Source organism: Delphinus delphis, chromosome 1, assembly GCF_949987515.2.
Source record: "Delphinus delphis chromosome 1, mDelDel1.2, whole genome shotgun sequence".
Taxonomy (NCBI): domain Eukaryota; kingdom Metazoa; phylum Chordata; class Mammalia; order Artiodactyla; family Delphinidae; genus Delphinus; species Delphinus delphis.
The window spans coordinates 28,921,059-28,945,697 of record NC_082683.1 but is presented as its reverse complement, the minus strand read 5'-3'; the positions used below and the strand labels follow the sequence as shown (position 1 = coordinate 28,945,697).

At 53.0% G+C, this 24,639-nt stretch overlaps 2 protein-coding genes across 4 annotated transcripts; both read left to right on the top strand.

The window, feature by feature from the left end:
• Positions 1-1,248: 1,248 nt before the first annotated feature.
• CSF3R (colony stimulating factor 3 receptor) lies at positions 1,249-14,913 on the top strand. Of its 3 annotated transcripts, none has more exons than XM_060003798.1 (17): positions 1,249-1,310; positions 2,569-2,623; positions 4,548-4,631; positions 6,876-7,172; positions 8,101-8,224; positions 8,381-8,568; positions 9,373-9,542; positions 9,660-9,813; positions 9,906-9,985; positions 10,368-10,581; positions 11,499-11,687; positions 12,085-12,186; positions 12,800-12,946; positions 13,058-13,198; positions 13,404-13,497; positions 13,747-13,825; positions 14,215-14,913. In XM_060003798.1, exons 3-17 carry the CDS (start codon positions 4,568-4,570, stop codon positions 14,692-14,694), a joined length of 2,523 nt encoding a protein of 840 aa, XP_059859781.1. In that variant the 5' UTR covers positions 1,249-1,310; positions 2,569-2,623; positions 4,548-4,567; the 3' UTR covers positions 14,695-14,913. The 3 variants fall into 3 exon arrangements, with proteins under 3 accessions (XP_059859781.1, XP_059859776.1, XP_059859780.1); XM_060003793.1 differs by having other exon boundaries at positions 13,744-13,825; XM_060003797.1 differs by lacking the exon at positions 2,569-2,623 and having other exon boundaries at positions 1,274-1,310; positions 13,744-13,825.
• Positions 14,914-16,821: 1,908 nt separating this feature from the next.
• On the top strand, positions 16,822-23,005 carry MRPS15 (mitochondrial ribosomal protein S15). The gene is given in 9 exon segments (XM_060019484.1): positions 16,822-17,055; positions 17,361-17,405; positions 18,300-18,375; positions 19,204-19,252; positions 19,733-19,817; positions 21,094-21,152; positions 22,412-22,603; positions 22,855-22,915; positions 22,918-23,005. Coding segments are annotated over 9 exon segments (777 nt in total). The 5' UTR covers positions 16,822-16,919; the 3' UTR covers positions 22,992-23,005.
• Positions 23,006-24,639: the final 1,634 nt, after the last annotated feature.

The following is a 24,639-nucleotide window of genomic DNA, read 5'->3' as shown; positions in this document are numbered from 1 at the left end:
CAGTACCACACTGGCTGCTGAAGGAACAACAGACAGGTCGGGGGGATGAGGATGAATGGAAGTGGGAGACCAGGGAGGGGGCCACTGCAACGAATCAGGTAAGAGAAAGGATGGCTTAGAGCTGGCTGGTACTGGTTTAAGTGATATTTATATTCTCCAATTTTTCATCAGGAAAATATCCAAACATATGGCCAAGTTGAACTTTACAGTGAATACCTATCTACCCAGGATTCTAGTTATATTTTGAAAGAAGAGTCAGTGGGATTTGTTGAGCATGTGAGCCTTCTGGGACACCTCCGGGAGGTTGCTACAGACAGTTGGATATTTCGTACTGGAACGAGAAGTGGAGCCCAGGTCTGCCCCATCACAACAGACTCAGAAACCCACTTTTTCTAAAAAGGATCATATGTTATAGACACTCTGCTAGTCTGTTGGTACCTAATCTTTATTGCATCATAAACCCAATAAACTGTGAACAGTCTGAACCCTCTTTAGGAAAATGCACAGAAAATTATTTGTAAACAATTGCAGAGGAATTGTGAAAGACATAAAATGTAGTCTGTTTCACTCAATGAAAAAATATTCAGTTTGGCAGAATCACTGTGAGTTAACGTTACTAATCTCTAGTGAGCTGTGAAGACCAGAGCCTCACAGGCAATCCCCTGCCTTGTCCCCAGAGTCCGCATTCCTCTGTCTGTGTGGCCTTTGGGCAACAGTAAGGAACATGCCATGCAGAGGGAGTGGGGAGGAAGGTACTGTGTTACAGAATTCCCTGTAACCTGGAGGACGCCCCTCTGAATATTGGGAGGATCAGGGCCCCAAGGCTAGTGCTAAAAAGAGGCTTAGGGCCGAGCGAGCCTTCGAACCAGGGTCTGTCTCCAAGTGATGCTCCCCCAGGGCAGGGGGGTGCGGGGGCATGGGAATGGCACCCAAGCGGGTTGGAGCCTGGGCCCTGCCAGCTTCAGAGCTTTGAGGTCAGGAAATCCGGAGGCAGAGGAGGGGGACAACGTTGCCACATCCCTCTGCCCCTTTAAGACCCCCGAGGCAGGAAGGCTGCCCGGGCCCCACCAGCTTCCCTCCTAGGCTCCTTCCTGGGAGGAAGGGGCTGCCCATGCCAGCTTCAACAATGCAAGGGCGGGAAGGAGGCTGGGCAGGTGTTGCAATCCGCAGCCCCTGCGCCTGTCAGAGGCCGAGCCATTAACGACAGGGCTGGGGAGAACAGCCGGGCTGTGGCTGTTTTCAGGAACTTGCCTTGAAGAGGAGAGCAGAGACCAGGGAGGCCAGGCGGGCGCCCAGCCGCAGGCTCCAACGTGAGTAGGGGAGCCCCAGGGAGGGCTGGGTCTTGGGCTCGAGGGGACCCTGGAGTCCCAGTTATGCTCCCCCCACCTCTGTCAAGGGCGTGCATATGCAGGGGGCCTGGGAGCAGAGCTCCTGCCTTTAGGATTTGTCCCTTGGTATCAAGAGCCCTGGACACTGAGTTACTTTTCCCAGGGTGCCCTTACTTTTATTTGCATTGGGGAAGTCACAGACAAATATCTCTTTGAGGACACTGTTCTGGGCTCAGGAAAGGGCTGGACTCAGTGAAGGGCATACTCATTGTCCCTCTCCCCGTCTCTCTCTCAGAACCTGTGTCTTACCTGCTCTCGGTCTCCATCCCTGTCTATTTCACTCTCCATCCCTGTCTATTTCACTCTCCATCTCTCTTTCCTCCTCAGCCCCTCTCTGGCTTGCCATGCCTCTGAGCTTCTGTCTGTCTCAGAGTCTCTCTGTGCTTCTCTTTTTGTCTCTCACGGTTCCCTTTGTCTCTTGAATCTTAAAATCTCGAGTATCTCTTGCTTCTCGGCCTCTGAGTGCCTCGGTCTCTGTGTATCCGCATTCTTGTCTCCGGCTCTTTTCTCTCTCCTGCCTCAGTCTTTATCTCTGTGAGTCTCTCTCCATCGTTTTGGTCTGTGTATCTCACTTTCCTACTTTTTCCGCCCGTCTCCCTCTGTCTGAACCACATCTGGGAAGTCCTCTCCCTTTGTTCGTGGCCAGCCTCCTCCTCCCCCCAACCCTCTTCCCATGGAAAGAATCCACGTGAAGGGGAGTAGAAAGGACAGGCGAGAGAGGGGTGTGAACTGGAGAAGGCTGAATGTGATGGGAGGGAAAGGAGAGGAAAGCAGAAAGGAGTGGGGGGTGATGCAGTGACCCCAGGGGCCAGCGTGGTGTGCTGGGACTCAGAGAGAGGCCAGAGAGTGAGCCGAGATGGCTGGAGCAAGAGGGGAGACTGGGGGGCCAAGGAGCAGGGGACTCAGAAATGGGGCTTTGGAACGTGCAGTGTGACACGGACAAAAGCAAGGTGGCAGTCCTAGGAGGCTGTGACCACGCAGCCTGTAAGCAGGGCAGGGAGGCACTAAACCATGCTGATTCCACAAGGCGGTGTCCCGCTTTATGGCATGTGAAAATAACATGGTTATTAAGTGCTTCCTCTTTGCAGGCTCCATATTAAGTGCTTTTATCAGGGACCATCTCATTTCATCCTCACCACAACCCTGAGAAGTGAGTGCTATTGTTATCCCTCTTTCACAGATGGGGTAACTGAGGCTCAGAAAAGCGAAGTAACTTGTCCAAGGTCACCAAGCTGGTAAGTGGCAGAGCCGGGGTTCAGACCAGGTGGTCTGACTCAGTGCTGGGCCCCCAGAGAGTGAGACCATGCTCTACCTGGCCCCAGATCCCCCTCAGCTGGGGTAGGGAGCACCCAGGGCTGCCGTGGGGGACCAGGGACCGATGCCAAACGTGCCAACCCTTGGCAACCCTGGGAGAGGATGCCTGGGCCCCTGGGGGTTTGAGGTTGCATTGCCCACTCTGGACAGGAGCCAATGGAGAGGGATGAAGTGGTAATTCGCTGGGCAGGAGGGCTGGGATATGATCAAAAATACATGGAGATGGGCACCAGTGTCCCAAAATCTGGGCCAAGGAGGCTAAATCTTCCCCAACAAGTGTGCATGGTGGATAATCATACTGGCATGCTGTAAGAAGAAAGTTGCCAACCACTGATTGGTAGACTGGGGTGCTCTGAACAGTTGTGCAGGTTTCTCACTGCACAAAGCTGCCCAGCAAGCGGAGGTTGAAATTCAGCCTGTTCTCTAGTTGCCAGGTCCTAGTGTGGGGCTGCATTCATCCAGAGGAAGGGGCGCTTTTTTCTTGATTTGCAAAAAGGTGACTTATGGGCTAGCATTCACCTGGTGTCCTGATACTGCAACACATAAGGACAGACCAGGGGTTTAAGTAAGACCCAGGCAGGCAGGAATAGCCTTGGGTATCTGGGCATTTCTTATTCCCACCTCTGTCTTGGAGGGAGAGAAAAGGGAGAGGAGTTTAATTCTTTCTGAGCACAGGGGATCAGCTGAGACACCACGTACATGTATGTGTTCATGTATGTACAGGCTGGTGATTCCCACTGACCTGCCACCAAGAGCGTCAATTAGTGCTGGAGGATCAGGTGTCTGGCCCCGAGACCCCAGTGGGAGCAGAGTGGAAAGGCTGGAAGCCCACCCCAGCGGTAGAAACCCACGCATACTTCCTGAGACTAATGAACTAATTAGAGGGAACTAATGCTCCCTCCATCTGGGCACTGTCGCCATGACCACAGGATGCCTGGCCCCAGAAGGCCTCCAGAGGTCTGTGCCCAGAATTGGGGGTATCCTCCAGCCCACCTTACCTTTAGCCATCTCTGCGGCAGCCAGCTTCCCAAGGTGTAACCTGTCCTCAGCTACTCTGTGGAGTTGTCCCTTTCTGCCAGGGAGCGTCTCTGATATTCACCAGCGTCAGAGGAAAGGACTTTGAGCATGGCTCACCCAGGAGAACCTGCCTGGTACTCATGCGTGTGCAACATGGACATGCCAGAGAATTAATACACCAAGGGACAGCCCTTGACCAACGGGGGGCAGGAACTGGTGAATAAATGTTCCCATTCTCTCAGCCAGCCAAGGGATGAATTGTCCCTTGGGTGGACAGTTCTTGAGGCGTGTTCTACATGGCTCCTTGGAAGGTTCCAGCAGGACTGAGCCCCAGTTGTCCATAAATGTGACTGGCTTGATGACGAACCCTTGTGTTGGCTTTCCCTCCTTACCCATTTCATTCTCCCCACTCCCTCACTCTGCTCCTGGAACCTTCCCAAAAGAAACTCCCTGCATGCAAGCCTTCATCTCAGCCTCTGCTTTGTGGGGGAAACCCAGCTAAGACAGAACGGAAGTGGAGAAGAATACTGTTCCCTGTGGCTCCTTTCCCTGCTCTCTCCTGGAAGGCAAATAGAATAATCACAGTGGCTGTCACTTACAGAGTCGTCTCCTATGTGCCAGGCCCTGCGTGAAGCCCTTGACTTGTATCATTTTGGGTCCTCCCCCCAAAACCCTATGCAGTATAGGCTGTTGTTACCTCAATTTTGCAATGAAACTAGGCTCGGAGAGATAAAGTAACCTGGCCGAAGCCACACTGTGGCAGAGCAAGGACTAAGCTCAGCTCTGACTCCGAAGCCCATGACTTTAACCATCCCCCTCTGCCTCCAGGTGAGCACCAAGCCGGCACTATGGCGGGGCTGGGAGCCTGGAACCTAGCGAGAGCCGCTCTGATCATCCTGCTGCTCCCCAGAAGTGAGTGTGGCCAGGAGCGAGGGTGCCGAGGGGAGGGGGGAGCACAGGGAGAGATGCTGGGGGTGGAGGAGGGAGGCGTTTCCCAGCACTGCCACAGTGCTCCTGGGACTCCCAGAGAATCCCAAAAGAATCAACTGGGCCACAGATGTGGGGTAGCCAGGCTCCCATGCATAGACCTCTGTAGGCAAACCACCACCTCTGAGGAAAAGTGAGAGGACCTGGGCTGGCCAGCCCGGAGAAGGTGGGGTAGACCAAGGTCTTGCCTGCAAATCTGTGCCGTGTTGTCAGAAGGAACCCCTGAGTCCTGTGCAGCCTTCACGGGCAGCAAAGGGATCAGGGTGGAAGACGTAAGGAGGCAGCTTTAATCCTGAAATATAGAATCCCAGGGAATTCCCTGCCGGTCCAGTGGTTAGGACTCTACGCTTCCACTGCAGGGGGCATGGGTTTGATCCCTCCTCATGAAATTAAGATCCCGCATGCCACATGGCACGGCCAAAAAATAAATAAATTAAATAAAATAAAAAGAATCCCAGGTAGAGCTCTCCAGACTATGGAAACTCTATCTTGAGAGGTGGAGAGCCTCCCATCTCTGGGGGTATGCAAGCCAAGGCACAGCAGGGGTCGGCAAACTTTGATGTAATGTTCAGCTTTGCAGGCCACATACAGTCTCTGTTGCATGTTCTTGTTTGGTTTTTGTTTGGTTTGGTTTTCAACCCTTTAGACATATAAAAAATGTTCTTAGCTGGCAGGCCATACGAAACTAGGCCATCCTAGCCCTGCTGTGGAGGACTCAGTATCATGTGGAGTTTTGAAGTGAACAGTTGGCAAGTTTCCTTCTAGTCTGAAATTCTGAGTCTGTGGAGTAGTACAAGCCTCCATGAACTTGCTCTGTGACCCTAAACAAATTGCTCCTCCTCTTAAGGGCTCAGCATCCCCATCAGCAAAATGGGCTGAAGAACACCTGGGAGAGGAGAGAAGGCATCGTGGGCAAAGTGCAGTGCTTACTCATTTATTCCACATGTATCCACCAAGGGCCTGCTCTGGGCTAGGTGCTGGGAATGCAGCAATGAGTGAAACACCCAAGGTCTCTGGCCTCACAAAACCCATGGTCTAGTTTGGGGGACAAACAAGCAAATAATCACATGACTACATAATTATGAAGGACAATAAGAGCTTTGGGAAAGTTCAAGGGGCTTGGCCTGGTCTGGTTGGTCAGAACCTGACCAGGTTCAGGTCTGGTTCCCCGCAAGACGCCTAAATGTTAACCAGGTGAAGGAGGGGTGGGAGAGAAGCAAAGGAGCACCTCCAAAAGGATCAGCAGGTACAAAGATCCGGAGATTGGAGGGAGCATGGCGCTTTCAAGAAATAGCAAGAAGGCCAGAGTGATGGGAGCTGGAAAAGGATGGTCTGAGCTGGAACAAGGAGGGCTAGGCAGGGCCCAGGCCACAAGGGCTGTGAGAAGGATCTGAGTCTTTATCCTAATCACGGCAGCAAATATTTACATGACAGGCACTATTCTAAGTGCCTTACATGTGTTCTCACATCTAATCCTTCCAGCAAAACTAAGGTAGGGACTTTTTTATCCCCATTTTACAGATGAGAAAACTGAGGCACAGAAAGTCTCAGTGACACATCAAGGTCACATAATTAATAAGCAATAGAACCAGGCTCTAAACCTAGGCAGTCTAGTTCCAACATCCATGCTCTTACCCACATACCATACTGCCTTTCAGAGGAATAACGTACCATTGAAGTGCTATAATCAAGATGGGGTAACAGATTTGAAATCTGAAAAGATTGCTGTGGCTGTGGGGTTCTTATCATTCTAACCATTGTTTCACCACTGCTGGGGAGGGGAGTAATCTCCCATCTGGTGGCGTGCTGGGGTTGGCTTGCAAGCGCTGACTGTGTACATCTCTTCCCGGGTTCACATTCAGTGATGTCACACTGGTAGCTTGCAATCAGCCACGGTGGGAATATTTACACCAGGGAAAGCAGCCCAGGCTACAAACCAGGATCTGTCTCTCTCTGTATAGCCAGCTGATAAACATTTACCCACACACCGCTATCTTGATCTCACCCCCAGAGCCTCTCACGGTCCCCATACACATCCTCCCCATTCCAGTGACACATCTTGGGAGGTAAAGCATGAAGGTAACGGCACAGAGTCTAGGGGTACTGAGTCTAGGAGCCCAGCTCTGCCAGGCAGAGGAGTCACTTACGGCCCCTTCTCTTCCACCCCAGGCCTGGAGCAGTGCGGGCACATCAGCCTCTCAGCCCCCATCGTCCGCCTGGGGGATCCAATCACAGCCTCCTGCACCATCAGCCAGAACTGCAGCCGCCTGGACTCGGAATCGCACATTGTATGGAAGTTGGAAGCAGAGCTTCAGCCCGGGGAGAGGCAGCAGTACCTGCCAAATGGGACCCTGCAGTCCACCATCACCTTGCCCCACCTCAACCGCTCTCGGGCCCTTCTCTCCTGCTGCCTGCACTGGGGCAACAGCCTGCAGATCCTGGACCAGGCTGAGCTACAGGCAGGCTGTGAGTCCCTGCAGCCATCCACCCACTCTGCCTCCAATGCCCTCCTGCCAATACTAATAAGAACTATTCTTTCTTAAGCTCTTGCTCAAGAAGCACTTTAAAGGCACAATATCATGTCATCTTCCCTACCAGTGGGTAGTGTTATTTAGCCCCATTTTGCAGATGGGGAAACCGAGGCTCGGGGAGGGTAAGTGACATGCTAAAGGTCACAAACTAATAAGGATGGAGCCAAGATTTATAACAGGCAGTGGGGCTCGAAAGCCAGTATAGTAACCACTACACCATATGGCTGCCGAGTAAGCCCAAGCCCTCAGCCATAGGAGAGTGTCTCCAGGGAGGATGTTCTCTATGAGCTGGGCTTGCTCCCAGCTTCTCCCCTACCCCAGTCTCAGCCTTCTGTTCAAACTGAGAAGGATGGATTTGGGCCAAGCCAATGCATAACTAAAAACAAAGAAAGACCAAGGTTCTCATTTAAGAATCAACAACAGTGAAAGCTAACACCACAGAGCACTCACTATACGCCAGGCACTGCTCCGAGCACTGCATACATAGTAAGTCACTCAGCCCTCACAAGAACCCTAGGGGGTAGGTACATTACCATTACCCCCATTTTCCAGATGAGGAGACTGAGGCACAGAGCCGTTAGGTGACTTCAAGATCACACAGCTAATGAATGGCAGAACCAGGATGAAAACCAGATGCTACACTGTTACTGTCAAAGGGGACAGAGTTGAGAGGGTTGGAGACTCTGTGGTACTTATCCCTGTATGTGCCTGTAACTTAGCTTCCCCCAGGGCTGCCCCTCTGGGGTCACCCTGCATGGAGACAAGGGAATGACCCAGGGCAAGGAAACGAGGCCAAGTGGTCCCAGTAGGAGTTTTCTGAGTGGTCTTACCTGAAGCCCTCACTCTCCCCACCCCATACACAGACCCTCCCGCCACACCCCACAACCTGTCCTGCCTCATGAACCTCACAACCAACAGCCTCACCTGCCAGTGGGAGCCAGGCCCTAACACCCACCTGTCCACCAACTTCACCCTGAAGAGCTTCAAGTGAGTAGGGCTCTCTACGCCAGCCCCCATTCCTTTGGGTCCTGGGACAGAGCATGGGTAGGACTGTAGGGGTGGGGAGCGAGAGCCAGAGACGGGAGGGAGAAGGGAGCCTCTCTTTCTTCCCCCGCCTGACACCCAAGCCTGGTCCGTTGGCAGGAGCCGGGGCAACTGTCAGAGCCGGGAGGACTCCATCCCGGACTGTGTGCCTGAGGACGGGCAGAGCCACTGCTCCATCCCCCGCAAACACCTACAGCTGTACCAGAACATGGGCATCTGGGTGCAGGCCAAGAACGCGCTGGGAACCAGCGTGTCCCCGAAGCTGTGCCTTGTCCCCATGGACGTCGGTGGGTGACACTGAGTGTGGGGGAGGGGAGCGGCCCCCACCATGGGCGGACACAGAGAGGCACGGGGAGGGAAACACAGACCCAGCGACAGGCAATGAGACGCTGCAAGATCTAGAGGTAGAGAAGGAGGAGAGAGAAAAACAAAGTGGATGCAGTCGTAGACAGAGCTGTGGAGACCCAGACAAGGACGCGGAAGAAACACAGAGGCAAAGAGATACACTCATTAATTCTTTCCGCAAATTTCTTGAAGTGCCCACTCTGCACTAGGCGCTGTTCTAGGTGCTGGGGATATGGCAGTAAACAAAAAGGCAAAAACCTTGCCCCTGAAATGTTACATTCTAGTGGGCAAAATAGACAAAATAGAATGTCGGGTAACGGCAAGCATGAGGAGGAAATTGAGCAGGGGGACGCGACGGGGAGAGGGGGCTATTACTATTTCAGGAAGGTGGTCAGGGAAGGCCTCACTGAGAAGGTGACATTTGAGAAGATCCTTGGAGGAAATGAGGGAGCAAGCCACTGGATATCCGGAAGGTAAGTGCTCCAGGCAGAGAGAACAACCAGTGCAAAGGCCCTGGGGCAAGAGTATGAAACAGAGAGAGAAACAGACACATATACAGAGACAGACCTGCAGAAACAGGATGACACAGAGATGAAGAGACACAGAGAGAAACAGAAAGACACAGAGATCCCATAAATGGAGACCCAGAGAAGAAATGGAACCACAGACAGGGAGACAAGTGGAAGCTAGGATAGAGCCCGATAGGACTGATCAGAGAAGGGGTCTGACTACACCTCTCTTTGCAGTGAAACTGGAGCCCCCCACACTGTGGGCCCTGGGGCCCAGCCCTGAGGTGGCCCCGCCCCAGCCAGGCTGCCTGAGGTTGCGCTGGGAGACCTGGAAGCCAAGCCTACACATAGATCAGAAGTGTGAGCTGCGCCACCAGCCTCTGCTTGGAGAAGCCAGCTGGGACCTGGTGAGGCGGAGGGCAACCTCAGGAGACTGGGGTGGGGCTGGCTGAGGGCAGGGTAAGTTGAGCTGGCATCGAAGGGCACAGAGATCCAGGCTCAGAGCCACACACACCCCCCACCAGGTGGGCGCCCTGCCCTCCAGGACCCTCCAGTATGAGCTATGCGGGCTCCTCCCATCCACAGCCTACGCCCTGCAGATGCGCTGCACCCGCTGGCGCCTGCCTGGCCACTGGAGCAACTGGAGCCCCAGCCTGGAGCTGACCACCACACAACGGGGTAAGTGGGTGGTGACAGGCTGGGAGCGACCATCAGGACCCAGTCTGGCCTCCAGGGCCCTCCCTGACCCTCTCTTCCTGCTCCACCCACAGCCCCCACTGTCAGAATGGACACATGGTGGCGGCAGAGGCAGCTGGACCCCAGGACGGTGGACGTGCAGCTGTTCTGGCAGGTAACCCCCTCTGAACGCCATCCCTCCACCTCTTTCAACCCAAACAGACCCCTGCAAGCTGGGGCTCAGGACCCCAACAGGTTTCCGAGGCTTGGATGCATTTGTAGGTGATTTGCACTCACTTTGCATGTGCCTGGGTAGGAAGCTGGGTAGGGCCCTTCTGGAGAGACTACAGTGGAGGACTCATCTAGTTTGCTGCCTGCTGCATACACCGACTTGCTTTTTCCTTCCCTCCTTCCTAGGACCTGGCACAGAGGGAGGAGGGCTGGCTCCCAGCCTGGGGGGCTTAGTCCTTGGGACATGGCCACCCCATCTAGAAGCTCTCCCCCACTCCAGATGAGTTGGGCATCCCCTTATCTTTTTCCCCCTATGCCCACTGCAGCCAGTGCCCCTGGAGGAAGACAGCGGGCAGATCCAAGGGTACCTGGTCTCCTTGAGACCCTCAGACCAGGCTGGGGCAGATCCAATGCTCTGCAACACCACGGAGCTAAACTGTACCTTCCAACTGCCTTCAGAAGCCCGGGAGGTGATCCTTGAGGCCTATAACACAGCTGGGACCTCTCATCCCACCCCAGTGGTCTTCTTGGAGAGCGGAGGTAAAGGGGGCCAGCAGCTAGCAGAGCATGATGGTTACACATGTAAATTCGGAGGCTAGACTGCCTGGGTTCAAATCTAGCCCTGTCACTTGCTAGCAATGTGATCTGGGCAAGTTACTTACCCTCTCTGGCCTCAGTTTACTCATTTAGCAAATGGGAATGATACAGTATCTAACTGTAAGATACTTCACAGCATCTAACTGTAAGATACTTCACAGCATCGCTGTGAAGATCACGAGTTAAGACATGTGCCTGGCACAAAGTGACTGCTCCGTATGTGTTAGCTATTATTATTATCATTAGCCAGAACCAGGTGAAGCCGGTGGTGGTGCCTACACACACACCGTCTATTCTGCCAAGGAAATGGGAAAGAAAGCCCGAAGTTTTTCCAGCTCGAACACAGTCCCTGAGTGAAATGCTCATTCTCAGGGGATCAGCCACTACCAACCCCAGGTGCCCCTGAACATGGGTCCTCATGAAGTGAGACTCACCATAACAATAGCTAATATTCCCATTTCCCAGCCATGTGACCCTAGACAAGTTACTTAACCTCCCTGTCTCGGTTTTCCCATTGCTAAGATGGGGACCGTAGCTGTGCCCCACAATGGGACTGTTGGCAGACTCCGTGAATTAATACATACCGAGAACCACACAGGGTTAGCTTTCATCATCACCGAGCACTACTCCGTGCCAGGCCTGTTTCATGTACCACGGTCACTTAATCTGCACCATGACCCTACGAGGTAGAAACTTTTATCATCGTTTCCACTTACAGATGAGGAAACTGAGGCTCAGATGTTGACTTACCCAAGGTCACCCAGCTTGTAAGTAGCAAAGGCCAGATTGAACCCAGGCATCTGGCTCCAGGGCCTGCATTCTTTTCATCTTCATGTCATCGTCTCCTACTCTGTCTCCAGGCCCACCCCTGGGCAGACTCCACACCGTGGCTCGAGACCCTCACAGCCTCTGGGTGGGCTGGGAGCCCCCCAGCCCTCAGCCTCGGGGCTATGTCATTGAGTGGGGCCTGGGTCCCCCCAGCCCCAGCGGCAGCCCTAAGATGTGGCGGATGGAGCATAATGGAAGCATTGCAGGGACCCTGCTGCAGGGTGAGGCAGGCCTGGGGGGCTGGGCAGGTGGGCAGGGCCCGGGAGAGGGAGGGACATTTTACCTGCCTGACAGTAGGCAAGGGGCGAGCTGAACCACCCTAAAGACGCAGATTCCCCAGTCTTTCCTGTTCTTTCACTGTTCTCATCTCACATCCTCAGAATCAGGAAGTCCCTCCTGCAGTCTAACTGGATCCTCTGTTTCCAGCCCTGACTCTGCCACCTTCCTAGCTCTCTCTTCCACTCTTTGCCCCTTACCCGCACCAAATGGTCTGAAGAAGAGACTGCAGAGGCCAGCCCTGCAGAACGAGGCCCAGGTTACCCCTGAAGTCTGAGGTTAGCCCCTGACCATCATCAGAGGCTAGCCCCTAACGAGGGTGCCCCTATTTTCTCTCTACAGAGAACATCAGGCCCTTTCAGCTCTACGAGATCACTGTGACCCCCCTGTACCAGGACACCAAAGGACCCTCCCAGCACATCTATGCTTACTCCCAAGAGATGGGTTTGTCAGCCACCAAGCCTTTTCTCAGAATCCTCTCCTCTCTCTCAAGGCCTGTCTAGGAACCCAAAATCAGGAATACGAGGGAACATTTTCTTCCTCCCCTACCTCTGGCCCAGAAGAGGGTCTCTCCCAATCCTAAGATTACCTCTGGCTTACACTGGACCCCTGCAGCTGGAAAGAAGTCAGGTGGTGGGGTAACAGAAATTGGGCAGTGAGCACGGCAGAATTCAGGGAGCCAGTCTGGCAAAAACTGATCCGGTGTCACGTGTGATAGAAATTCAACTGAGGGCCTGGCATAAACTTAAGAGAGTCAGTGGCAGAAATAATGAACCAGACAAAATCAGGCCTGGCAGAAATCAGGTAGCAAGGCTTTGGAGTCAAAGAGGAGCAGGTTCAAGTCAAATCCCAGCTCAACCACTTATTAGCAGTCGGTGGGATTCAGGGAAAGTTCCTGGGATAATGAGGCTTGGACATGAGTCCCCCTGGACTCTCTCCTATCACCCACCCCCACAAAGTGTCCCAGTTCTTGGGTCTGGGGAGCCACAAGAAGTCCAACTGGGCTCTCCCCGCCGCCCCGCTCCCTGTCAGCCCCTGTACCTCTCTCTTCCGGCAGCCCCCTCCCATGGCCCAGAGCTGCATCTAAGGCACATTGGCAAGACTTGGGCCCAGCTGGAGTGGGCGCCCGAGGCCCCTGAGCTGGGGAGGAGCCCCCTTACCCACTACACTATCTTCTGGACCAATGCTCAGGACCGGTCCTTCTGTGAGTCTATCTTCAGTGCCCCACAGCCCCAGAAGGCCAGGGCGGGCGGGTTCAGAAGCCTTGGGGCGGCCCAGCAGCCAACCCAGACTCACCATTCTCCTCTCCTCCCAGCCACTGTCCTGAACGCCTCCTCCCATAGCTTTGTCCTCCGCGGCCTGGAGCCTTCCAGCTTGTACCATGTCCACCTCATGGCTGCCAGCCAGGCGTGGGCCACAAACAGTACAAGCCTCACCCTGATGACCTTGGCCCTAGGTGAGGGGAGAGGGGGGCTGGCAGGACAAGGCTGTTGGGAGGGTGCCTCACCCAAAGGATCTCCATTTTGCAAGTAGATAAGCCTTGCATGGATCCCTGATTTGAGGGAGGAGACCCAGCCCTGCCCTTGGACCCCAGTCTGAGGGAGGAAGCCCAGCCTTACCTACGTGCACTCTTGCCTCTTCTGGCTTTCCCCTCACTCTAGAGGAGTCTGAGCTGCACATCCTCCTGGGCCTCTTCGGCCTCCTGGTCTTGCTCATCTGCCTCTGTGGGGCTACCCAGCTCTGCTGCAGACCCAGGTGAGTCCTTTTGAGAGGCCTGACATCCAACTAACCCTGCCTGCAGGGAACTGCAGGCCTGAGTGAGCCGGTCTAGGCTCGTCTCAGCCTTGCCAGGCCTCAGGACCCAGGTCTGGGGGTCGGGCCCTCCACCTTCTCCTCTCTCCATGAAGGGGTCGTCCCTTCAGCTGCTGTGAGTAGGTGGGAGAAAGGATGGAAAGATGGGAGGGCATGCCTGACCTAGCCTTCACCTGCCCCCTTCTCCAGCAGGAAGAATCCCCTCTGGCCAAGTGTTCCAGACCCAGCCCACAGCAGCCTGGGTTCCTGGGTGCCTACCATCACAACGGAGGTGAGAACACTGGAGGGAGAGGGAAATGGGGCTGGGGGTTAGGCTCCCACCCCAGGCTCAAAGTGAAGGGATACCCCTCTGAGGATGAGTATTCAGGCCTTCCCAACTTCCCACTTCACCTCTTTGGAGCAAAGCAGACCTAAGTGCGAATCCCTGCTCTACCCATTCAAACCCTCAGTCACCTCACTGTGAAATGGGACTAATCCCATGCAGAAGCGTTGGGGAGATTCACCAGGCTAAGTCTAAACAGCACATAACACGTGTCAGGAACATATGAGATGCTTTGCATCCTTTGAGTAACCCTTTGAGTTTCAGCAAAGAGCAGCAGGAAGTGTCTGGGGCAGATATCTGAAATGAACCAGGCCCTCACCCCACATCCTTATGTCCAGGATACCTTCCAGCTGCCCAGCCTTCGGGACTCCAGCATGCCACCCATCACCAAGATCACGGTGCTGGAGGAGGAAGAGAAGAAGCCAGGACCCTGGGAGTCCAATGACAGCTCAGGGACCTGTGGCCTCCCCAGCCTGGTCCAGGCCTATGTGCTCCAGGGGGACCCAAGAGTACCTCGTATCCAGCCCCAGCCCCAGTCTGGCACCAGTGACCAGGTCCTTTACGTGCAGGTGCTGGGCAGCCCCACAGGCCCACGGCCTGGGCACTACCTCCGCTGTGACTCCACTCAGCCCCTCTTGGGGGGCCTCACCCCCAGCCCCAAGTCCTATGAGAACCTCTGGTTCCAGACCAGCCCCCTGGGGACCCCAGAGCCCCTAGTCCCAAACCCGGAGGATGACTGTATCTTTGAGCCACTGTTTGACTTCCCTCTCCTGCAGGGGCTCCGGGTCAGTGGGGTGGAGGGTCTCGGGGGCTTCTAGGGCTTCCTAGAACTCCCCACCTGGGCCTGCTTCTTGATAAGCCTGGGCTATCCAGAGAAGAGGAGGTCAGTAAGCCCTTCACTAAAAATCCCCCAGTCCCAGGAAAGGCAGAAAGTCTCCCAGTGTCCCCCTATCTCTGGCCCCTAGCATCCCTCCCCCATCCCCCCAATTTCCATGGGCTGGGCCTCCCACTTCAAAGGCCAGAGACTGTTTTTTCAAGCCCTGCCCACTAGCTTTTTGTACTTGTTTCCTATAATTTCAGTCTCTTAAACTGGTTTATGGTCTGATTTGGTTTGGCTTGGTTTTGAGAAACTCTTGAGTGTGCCTGAATCTCTGTTCTTTTTCTTTTCAGAACCCTAGAAATCGGGGCGGGGGGGGGGGTTACTCCTTAGAATCATTCATTTATTTATCCTTTCCTTAATTCCTTCATTCAGCCAGCCCTCACCTAGCATCTAGGCCCTGTGCTGGCAGCAGGGGTTCCAAAATGACTAGGCTCAGTCCATCCTCAAAGAGTTCCCATTCTAGGGACTTCCCTGGCAGTCCGGTGGTTGGGACACCGCGCTTCCACTGCAGGGGGCATAGGTTCGATCCCTGGTGGGGGAACTAAGATCCCGCATGCTGCACGGCGAGGCCAGGAAAAAAAAAAGAGTTCCCATTCTAGTGATGGAGACTTGAGAAATGACCATTAGGGCACGGTGGCCAGGGTTACCGAGGGAGTCACAGAGAACTGTGGGACATGGGGAACAGACCTCAGAAAAGAGTAGCCCCTGTTGCAGAAATGTAATTAAAAACAAAATCTCCTGCCAACCTAGAAAACCTTTCCACAAGGGTAGAAGAGGAAGAAAACTTTTTTTTAATTGGATGAGAATTAAACCAGAATGTCACAGGCAATCAGCTCAAGAGTTTGCAAAGATGAAGAGAAATTGTATCCGTTTACACAGCCAAGTGGATACAACTCATTGCATACATTTTCTCAAGATAATCACTAGTCCTCAAGCAAGAGGACTTGACAGCACTACTTGTCACACAGGGGTCATCCTAAATTCAGCTGGGAAATAGGGTAGCCACCTGGGTTTGCTAATTGCCATTAACCAAAGGAAAAATAAATTTCTCATATCTTTATGAGCGGAGGGAGGTTTGCAACTTGGAGCTGGGCACCTGCTGAAGTTAGGCTCCTACCCTCCAGCAGAAACTGGGAGACAGGGGCTCTATCTTTCTTAATGATTATATTTCAAAGAGCCGGCTCCCAGGTCCTTGAAAAACACATTCCTGGGTTGTAAAACTGGCAAGAGGCTTATTTAGCTTTTAAAAAGATTTACATAGATCTCAAAAGGGCAGAGAAAGAACTCACAGTTACAGGTATTCTAAAGTAAATGCTCTAAGAAAAGCAAGGGGCAGAAGAGTCTTTCCCTTTTTTGCACCAGAGACAATTAAGATTTATTTTTCCTACTTTTAATTGGCATTTGTCCTTACACCCCTCATTTCACAAATATCAAAGCTAGTATTTCTTGAATACTTAACTATATTCCGGGTGCTTTGCACACAACTGCCTCCGTTAATCCTCTAACAACCTAAAAGATAAGACACGGTTATTACCACTCCCATTTCATGGTTGAGTAAGCACACTGTGGCCCAGAAAGGTCGAGCGACTTGCACACAGAATCACACAGCCAGTAAACGGCTGAGCTAGGCTTCCAGCCCAGGGCTGTCCAAAATCAGCGACCTCAATCACCACGCTGCAACACTGCCAGAGAAGAGGCTGAAACCTAGTAGTTCTTACAGGGGTCCATCCTGCACTCTGGAGGGAGAGGGGGTGGAAATGCTAGGTTGGGGGAAGAAGACACGACAGGCCCCAGGGAAGCCCCCAAGATAATCGGGGCCCAAAGTCAGGAACATGGAGTAGGATTAAGGGCGGGAGGCATGCTCAAGAAAACGTGGCATCTTAAGAGTTTATACAGCACCGCACGCCACTAACGATGTCAGGCGACGACCAAGCTCCCTCAATCTCGCGCTACAGCTAACCAGACCTCTCCCCTCGACCCAACTTCGCGTCATCACGGAGTCCGGCCTGCCAATCCATCATCTCGGTCCTCATCTGCTCATCCGGTCTCGCAACTGCACTCGATTGGTCGAGCCTGAGCCAATATGGCGGCGCCCTAAACGAAGTCCGTACCGCGAAGGCGACGGCGGCCGTGGGGCGGGCCCCTCGGGGGTGAGAAGCTACCATGCTGAGGGCGGCGTGGAGGGCGCTGAGTTCGATTCGGACCCAGGCAGTGACCCAGGCCCCAGTCCTCGGGCTGCCGGGCGGAGGGTGCGCCAAGCTTCTCTCCGTCCAGCGGGACCTTCCCTCACGTCCTGGAGGTAAGGAGCTGAGAAGCCGGACAGCGGAAGTAGGGAAATGGGGTTCGGCGGAGATAGAGGGTACGCGGGAAGAGGTTAGGGGGGAGGGGGGGCGGAGTGTAGCGGCAGGAGAAAGAGTGGTGGGTGGGGGACAAGTAAGGCGCGGTGGGAGACACGTGGGGTATTCGGGGTGCGGAAGAAATGGGACTGTGGTCCTCGCAGAGAGGCCAAGACCTTGGAAGAAGGGTAACGCAAGGGCCGTAGACGAGAATCGAGGCTGGACTGTTGAAGGAGAATGTCCTCAGCCCCCACCCTTTTTTGTGTAGGTTTCATCCTCCGGGCCGCCCGCGGATATGCCACCCAGAAACCAGGTAGGAGCTCTTGGGTGGGATTTGGGGCGGAAGAGAGATTAGATTGCCTGGAAAGTTTGGGGTGGCCAAGGGGACAGAAGTGTCTACGTGGAGCCACTGGGGGGGACGGGGGTGCGGGGGACGGGGGGGGCCGGAGGTCCTGCGAAGAAGCCCACGCCCACCTTATGACAAAGCCGTGGGCCTGGAGCCTGCATGAAGGGCAAGAGGAGGGGAGGTGGACGGTGGGATATAGCGCTTCGTGTCCGCCCTTCCGAGGGGGAGGGCCCGGTTTCCCACTCCCAGGCAGTCTGCATAGTTGTTCAGATCTCTTACTAAATCTTAGTGTTATTTAGTTAGTACTATTTGCATAGCGGCAGAGCAGGGGCTGACTGGAGAAGACAAATTTCCCTCTCCCATGCCTCTCCCTCATCTACAAGCACACTCCAAGCCTGAGGGTTTCCTTTGATCTCTATTTGGTGTCTACAATTCAGGCATCTTAAAGTTCAGGGTCCCTTCTCAAGCCCCTTATTTCATTCATGCAGTTAGCCAGCGAGCATTAGTTGGGCGTCTATGCTGTGCTGGGCCGCAGACCAGACGTGGGGGATTCAAAGGGAGTCGACCTCAGTCCGTCCACAGGAGCACCCATCCTAGCGGGACGTCTGATAACTGTAGAGCCAGACAGGTGTGTGAGAAGTGCAGGCACAGTACAGGGTCTTGGGAAAGGCCACCTACTCCCAGCATGAAATATCAAGGCAGAGGCCCACAGGATTTGCAGAGGAGAAACTGAGCCCGGGGTTACCCAGTGCCTTGCTTGAGACCGTGGATGTCTCTGACAGAGTTGGTGAGAAGAGCCAAGTCTGGGAGGATGGGCAGTGAGAGTTGACTCTGGGTGTTTTCCATCCCTCCACTTGACAGTCCAGCCCAGCCATGAAGATGACCCACCCCCTTCTATGCTGCTCAAGGACTACCAGGACATCCCCGGAATTGAGAAGTAAGCAGGAAGAAATCTCTTTGATGAGGCAGGGGCCCCTGGGAGGATTGGCAAGGAGGGGGCTTTGAGGTAGATGCTTGATGTATCTGCAGCTTGACTATGGAACAGGGCAGAGAACTATAGAAGCCCAGGAATGGTGAGGATGAGTGGGCAGCAGGGGCACATGGAGCACACCTGCTTGCCGTTTTTGTGCTCTGGGTAAAGACCCTCTACCATGAGATACCAAGGAGGCACCGTGCCTCACGGGTCTTTGTAGAAATCTTTCATCTCTTGATCCTGTGAGGGAAGAAATAGTGTCCCCATTTTGTAGATTGTCAGACTGCCCAGTGTCATACAGCTCCTAAGGGGCAGAGCTGGAGTTTGAATCCAGGGCCGAAAGATACCAAAACCAGGATCCTCTGCTCAGCCCCTGTCCTGTGCAGTGGGAGCTGGGCAGTCCCTCCAGTCCCTCCCACTGTGCAGTGTGACATGAGAAAAAAACAATGATTGTAGAATTGAAGTGTCTCAAGAGAGACTGAACCATATTCCAGCTAAAATGGAAATCCTCTTTTTGCTCTCCTTGTGACAAGCCTGAAACACTTGAGCTGACAGCCCCAATTTTCTGTAGTTATCACATCATTCCGTGTTCACAGCCCAGCAAATCAGATCCGTGCTGACTTTGAATCCCTGAGAAATGGCACCCCGCTTCCAGAGAGACTCATGTTGTAAAAGAAATTTTCACTCATCCTTGGTTTTCAAACTGAAATGAAAACAGCATTGCTCCCCTTCCTTCTTCCCGCCCACCACCCCTGCCGACACCTGTCTCTCATTGCTGTGGTTTTTCCACAGGGTTGATGATGTCGTGAAAAAACTCTTATCTTTGGAAATGGCCAACCAGGTGAGTGGCCTTTGCCAAGGCTTGGCCTCTCTCAGTCCTCTCCTCTGAGATTCTCTCCTACCCTGGTAACACCTCCCAGCCCATGCTTCTCAAGTCACAGCACTTATCCCACTCTCATTCTATATCCACTTGTCAATACCCCCAGACTGAGCACCTCCAAGGCCAGGACTGTCTTGTTTCCCATTGTACCCTTAGCACCTGACAAACAGTAGGTACTCGATAAAGATCTAATGCCTGAATGAGTGAGCACGGTTTGGGGACATTCATCCAACATTCTTCTGTCAGTGGCATTGGCCTTGGGCTCACCTAGATGTGAACAACCATGTGGTTGGCCAGAGGCCACACCCTGATGAGCAGAGTAAAGTCACGCCCTGAGCCTTATGGCCTAGTTGCTATGACTGTGGCCCTGGCCCTGGAGGTATGAGGGCAAGTTCTTACAGGGGGCAGACCTCACAGATTCTCGGTCTCTGTCTTCAACAGAAAGAGAAGCTAAAAGTCAAGAAAGAGCAGCTGATGAACAAGGTCGTGGAAAACCCTAAGGACACCGGCTCCCTGGAGGCTCGAAGTTGGTCGGGGGGCCCTGGGGGGGTCGGGGTGCAGGGGAGTCTGCTAGCTGGTACTTAATCCAGGCCCCTCACCTGCAGATACGCTGGTATTAGATGTGGCTTGGTAAAGGGAGAGACGGGAAGGACCAAGGACAGTGAAAACTGGACTCTATCCGTGATGCTGTAGTCAGCGCCCAGGTCCTGCCTCGTACCTACCTCTGTATGAGCTCAGGCCAAGCTCCTCAGGAACCAGAGCTTGTCTCTGTCTCCACTCTGCAGCTGAGGTGGTGTGAAAGGGCATGGGGTCAGGGCCAGCGTTCCCACTGCACTCTCTGCAGTGTTCCCAGAGCTCAGTGTGTGTACGGCAAGGGCCTGCTGTAGTGACAGCCTCTCCTTGGGGCCACCTTCTGCTTTTGCCTTTGCAATATAGGTTTGAGCTAAATAAGAGGATAGCTGAGGGAAGAATATTCTGGGGCTTTAGGAGATGAGTGGGAGCTGATAATTCTGAAAACTCATTAATGAAAACACAGAGATAAGGATGGCAGCTGGAAGGGAAGAGGCAAGGAGGAGACCCTTGCCAGTCTTGGGATCTTAAATTATTACATTGGTGAGGACCTCCAGGGCAGTATTGAATCATAAACCGTGACAGCAGCCATCCCAGACTAATTCCTGAATTTAACAGGAATGTTCTAAAGTTTTACCATTAAGAATGCTGATTTGGGATTTGGGGTTTGGGGATGATACCTTCATAAGATTAAGGAACTTCCCTTCCTTATACTTTGCTTTCTAAAGGAAAGATAATCCAAAGGCTTTTGAGATCTTGAAGTTCAGAGTGCTCTGGGAGTGATAGAGAGGTGTACAAGAGCTTTGGTGATTGTTATTCCTTGAGGTCTTCTTTTTTTTAATTTATTTTATTTTATTCTTGGCTGCGTTGGGTCTTCGTTGCTGCACGTGGGCTTTTCTCTGGTTGTGGTGAGCGGGGGCTACTCTTCGTTGCGGTGCACGGGCTTCTCATTGTGGTGGCTTCCCTCTTTTGCAGAGCGTGGGCTCTAGGCACGGGGGCTTCAGTAGTTGTGGCACACAGGCTCAGTAGTTGTGGCGCTCGGGCTTAGTTGGTCTGCGGCATGTGGGATCTTCCCGGACCAGGGCTCGAACCCGTGTCCCCTGCATTGGCAGGCAGATTCTCAACCACTGTGCCACCAGGGAAGCCCTTCCTTGAGGTCTTAAAACATAACCAGGGTCTGGCTCTTCCTTCCTGTGTGCCCGGCTCTCATCCTCTGTGGTTTGTGGTTTCAGTTGTTGCCTTGACTGTCAAGATCCACAGTTATGAAGCACACATGCAGAAACATCGAAAGGTAACCCTTGGGCCTCACTCACGGCTAGCTGGGGGAGAGGAGCCTGAGCACTGATGGGCTCTGGGTCCAGAGAAACAGCTTGAGAAGCCAGGTGGCTAGAGCAGCAGAGCACCCACCCCTCAGCTGCGGTGGGAAACACACTTCCCTTCCACCTCCAGGGGTGAAATGGGAGCCTTACAGGACAGTGCTGAGTGTCACTAATGGTCAAGAACACAAACTTCAAAGCAAGGGCACAGCGTGTGGCACATAGTGGGCGCTCAATAAATAGTTGTTGAATGCGTGCATGGAGTCAGATTGCCCCAAGTTCAAATCCCAGCTCTGCCACTGCCACTTAACTGGCTGTGTGGCCCTGGGGAAGTTACATGTCCAAGCCTCAATTCTCCTGTCTGTCAAACGGGGATCATAATAGTACCCACCGACAGGATTGCAAGGACTGTATGAAGTAATGGCAGCCAACATGACGCATATAAAGTATTTAGGCCTCATGCTAAATACTTCACATGCATCAGTTCATTTAACCCTTATACTTGTCTTTGTATCCCATTGTACAGAAGAATGAGCTAGGCTGGCATAATGAAGTTATCCCTCCAGGCACAGGCACACCACTAGGAAATGATGTGCTAGGACTTGAAACTTGGTGATCTTGCTCCAGGGCCCACACTCCTAACCATTCTGCTGGATCTCAGCACAGTGTCGGACACAGAGCTGCTATAATTAGGCAATTGCTGGTATTTTTAATAAACACACAGTTGTGAACACAGACTGGCCCAGCTCCACACCTAGCACCTCAGTGTTCCCTGAAGCTAGTTGAGCTGTTCCTTGGAGATCAGAGTTGGAGTATGGAATGCCAGCCCCACTGAGGGAGCAGTGCCTGGCTGAGGGCAGGGGTTTTCCTAAGCCTTCCCTCCTCTCCACCCCAGCTGATAGTTTGCTGAGCTGTGCAGAGGCTGAGTGGGTGGTACAGGGGTAAGAGCATGAGATGTGGAGTCAGACCACTAGACCTGGATTCAGGGTCTAACACAAGGTCCCGACCCAGCAGTTCTAGAACCTTTAATGAATCAGTTAACATCTATGAGCCTTTATGTTCCCATCTGTAAAATGGGAATAACAGTAACACTGCCTACCTCAGAGTTGCACTAATATTTGCCTAAGATTGTGGGGAAGTTTCATTGCCAGGGTAAAATGACCATCCTTTGCTACTGTGAAGTGGCACACCACTTATTTACATAATACTCAAAGTAATACCAACTCTCGTACAGGACAAAGCCCACAAGCGCTATCTACTGATGAGCATTGACCAGAGGAAAAAGATGCTCAAAAACCTCCGCAAGACCAACTATGCTGTCTTTGAGAAGACGTGCAGGGAGCTGGGGATTGAGTACACCTTTCCCCCTCTGTACTACCGAAAAGCCCACCGCCGCTGGGTGACCAAGAAGGCCCTGTGCATTCGGGTACGAGTCGGGACTGCTGCTTTGGTTGCCCCACTCCAGGACCGTGGTGGGGAGAGCATAAGGGAGGGGTCGTCTGTTTCTGAGCAAGGCGTGGAGCTGGCCCCGAGGCTTTGAGGTGGCTCCCAGGGCACGAAGCCCATAGAGAAAGGCTAGGGTGACCATCTGGGGGAGTCACTTCCCACCCCAGATGCTCGAAGTCTGAGGTTTTGCATAGCATTACAAAGTTTTTTCCTGCCCTCTCTCATCCCCAGGTTTTCCAAGAGGCTCAAAAGCTGAAGAAGCAAAAAAGGGCCTTAAAAGCTGCAGCTGCAGCAGCCAGAAACGGCGCCAGAAGAACCCAGAGAGGCCTTCCAAAACTGGACCAGAGGCAATCAAAGGAAACCAATAAATGTTAAAATTATGTCTTGCTGCCTTAAAGAATAACAGTAGACAAGGTGGGGCTCTTAGTGGCCTGAGGACGAGGAAGAATTCATTCCATCATGGAACTCTGGGGTCCCGGGGATATCTGAGGCAGAGTCCCTGCCCTCACATGCCACGGGATGCATTCTCATAACGCACCTCACACACACTCACAGAAACAACCCCCTGTCCTCCAGGGGCCATTCAGTGGAGGCAAGACTGAGCACACAGCAGCACAGAGGAAGCGTGAGGAGGCCAGCATACGAACTCCCTTCTAGATGGGGCCGTATAGGATGAGTGGAAGTTCACTGGGCAGAAATGGGAGCGAGGGCATCCCGGGCAGAAGGAATTGCAGGTGCAGAGGCAAAGAAGTGTACAGGTGCATGCTGCATTCAGAGAGCAGCAGAACTGGACATACAGCTTGACGGGTAAGCTGAAGCTGGGATATGAGAGGTTTCCTATGCTGGCTGAGGAGACTGTACACGGTCCCCTACGGAGAGGGGAGACAGTTATGGTTTGAAAACCAAAGGCGTGATGATGGTAACAAGGCTGTTTGATAGTTAAGCAGCATCAGTGTGGAGGTGGATGGGAGGGGGAGAGATCAGAGCGATTAATTGATTGGGGGGCAGTGGTTTTGGTGTTCAGATTGAGAATGGTAAAAGCTACAGGTCCTGTCCCTAAAACTGCACATGTACATAACATTGCTTATAAATTCTGGGGTGTCATGGATAAGCCCTTCCCCACAAAGCCCACCCACTTACACCAAGTTAAGTGCCAAGGCCTTGAAGCCTGAGTATGCTTAGCATGTTTGAAGAACCCAAAGAAGACAGTGTGTCCAAAACTGAGTGAGCAAAGAGAAGAGTAGGAGGTCCGAGAAGCAAGCAGAAACCAGGTAATATGAAGCTTGTGGGGTGTATTAGTCTGTTCAGGCTGCCGTTTTTAAATACCATAAACTGGGACTTCCCTGGTGGTCCAGTGGTTAAGACTCTGCACTCCCCATGCAGGGGACCTGGGTTCAATCCCTGGTCAGGGAACTAGATCCTGCATGCTACAACTAAGAGCCCACATGCCACAACTAAAAGATCCAGTGTGCCACAACTAAGACACAGTGCAGTCAAATAAATAAAATACCATAAACCAAGCGGCTTGTACAACAAATTTATTTTCCCACAGTTCTGGAGGCTAGGAATTCCAAGATCAAGGTGCTGGTCTGTTTGGCTTCTGATGAGGAATCTCTTCCTGGCTTGCAGATGGCTGCCTCCTGACTATGTCCTCACATGTGGAAGGAGGGAGAGACGGGGAGAGAGAGTGAATCTCTTCCTCTTATAAGGGCATTAATCCCATGATGAGGGCTCTACCCTCGCGACCTAATTCTCATGATCTCCTAAAGACCCCGAAATACCATCACATTGAGGGTTAGGGCTTCAACATTTGAATTTGGGAAGGACAAATATTCAGTCCATATCACTGTGGGGAAGACCTTAGACTTCATTCTGAGTGAGAAAGGAAGCCAGAATTTATAAGCAATGTTTTTTGTACCTGTGTGATTTTAGGGACAGGACTTGTAGCTTTTATCTGATTCTCAATCTGAACACCAGTACCCCTGCCATTGAGGAAAGCCGGAAAGGAAGGAAGGT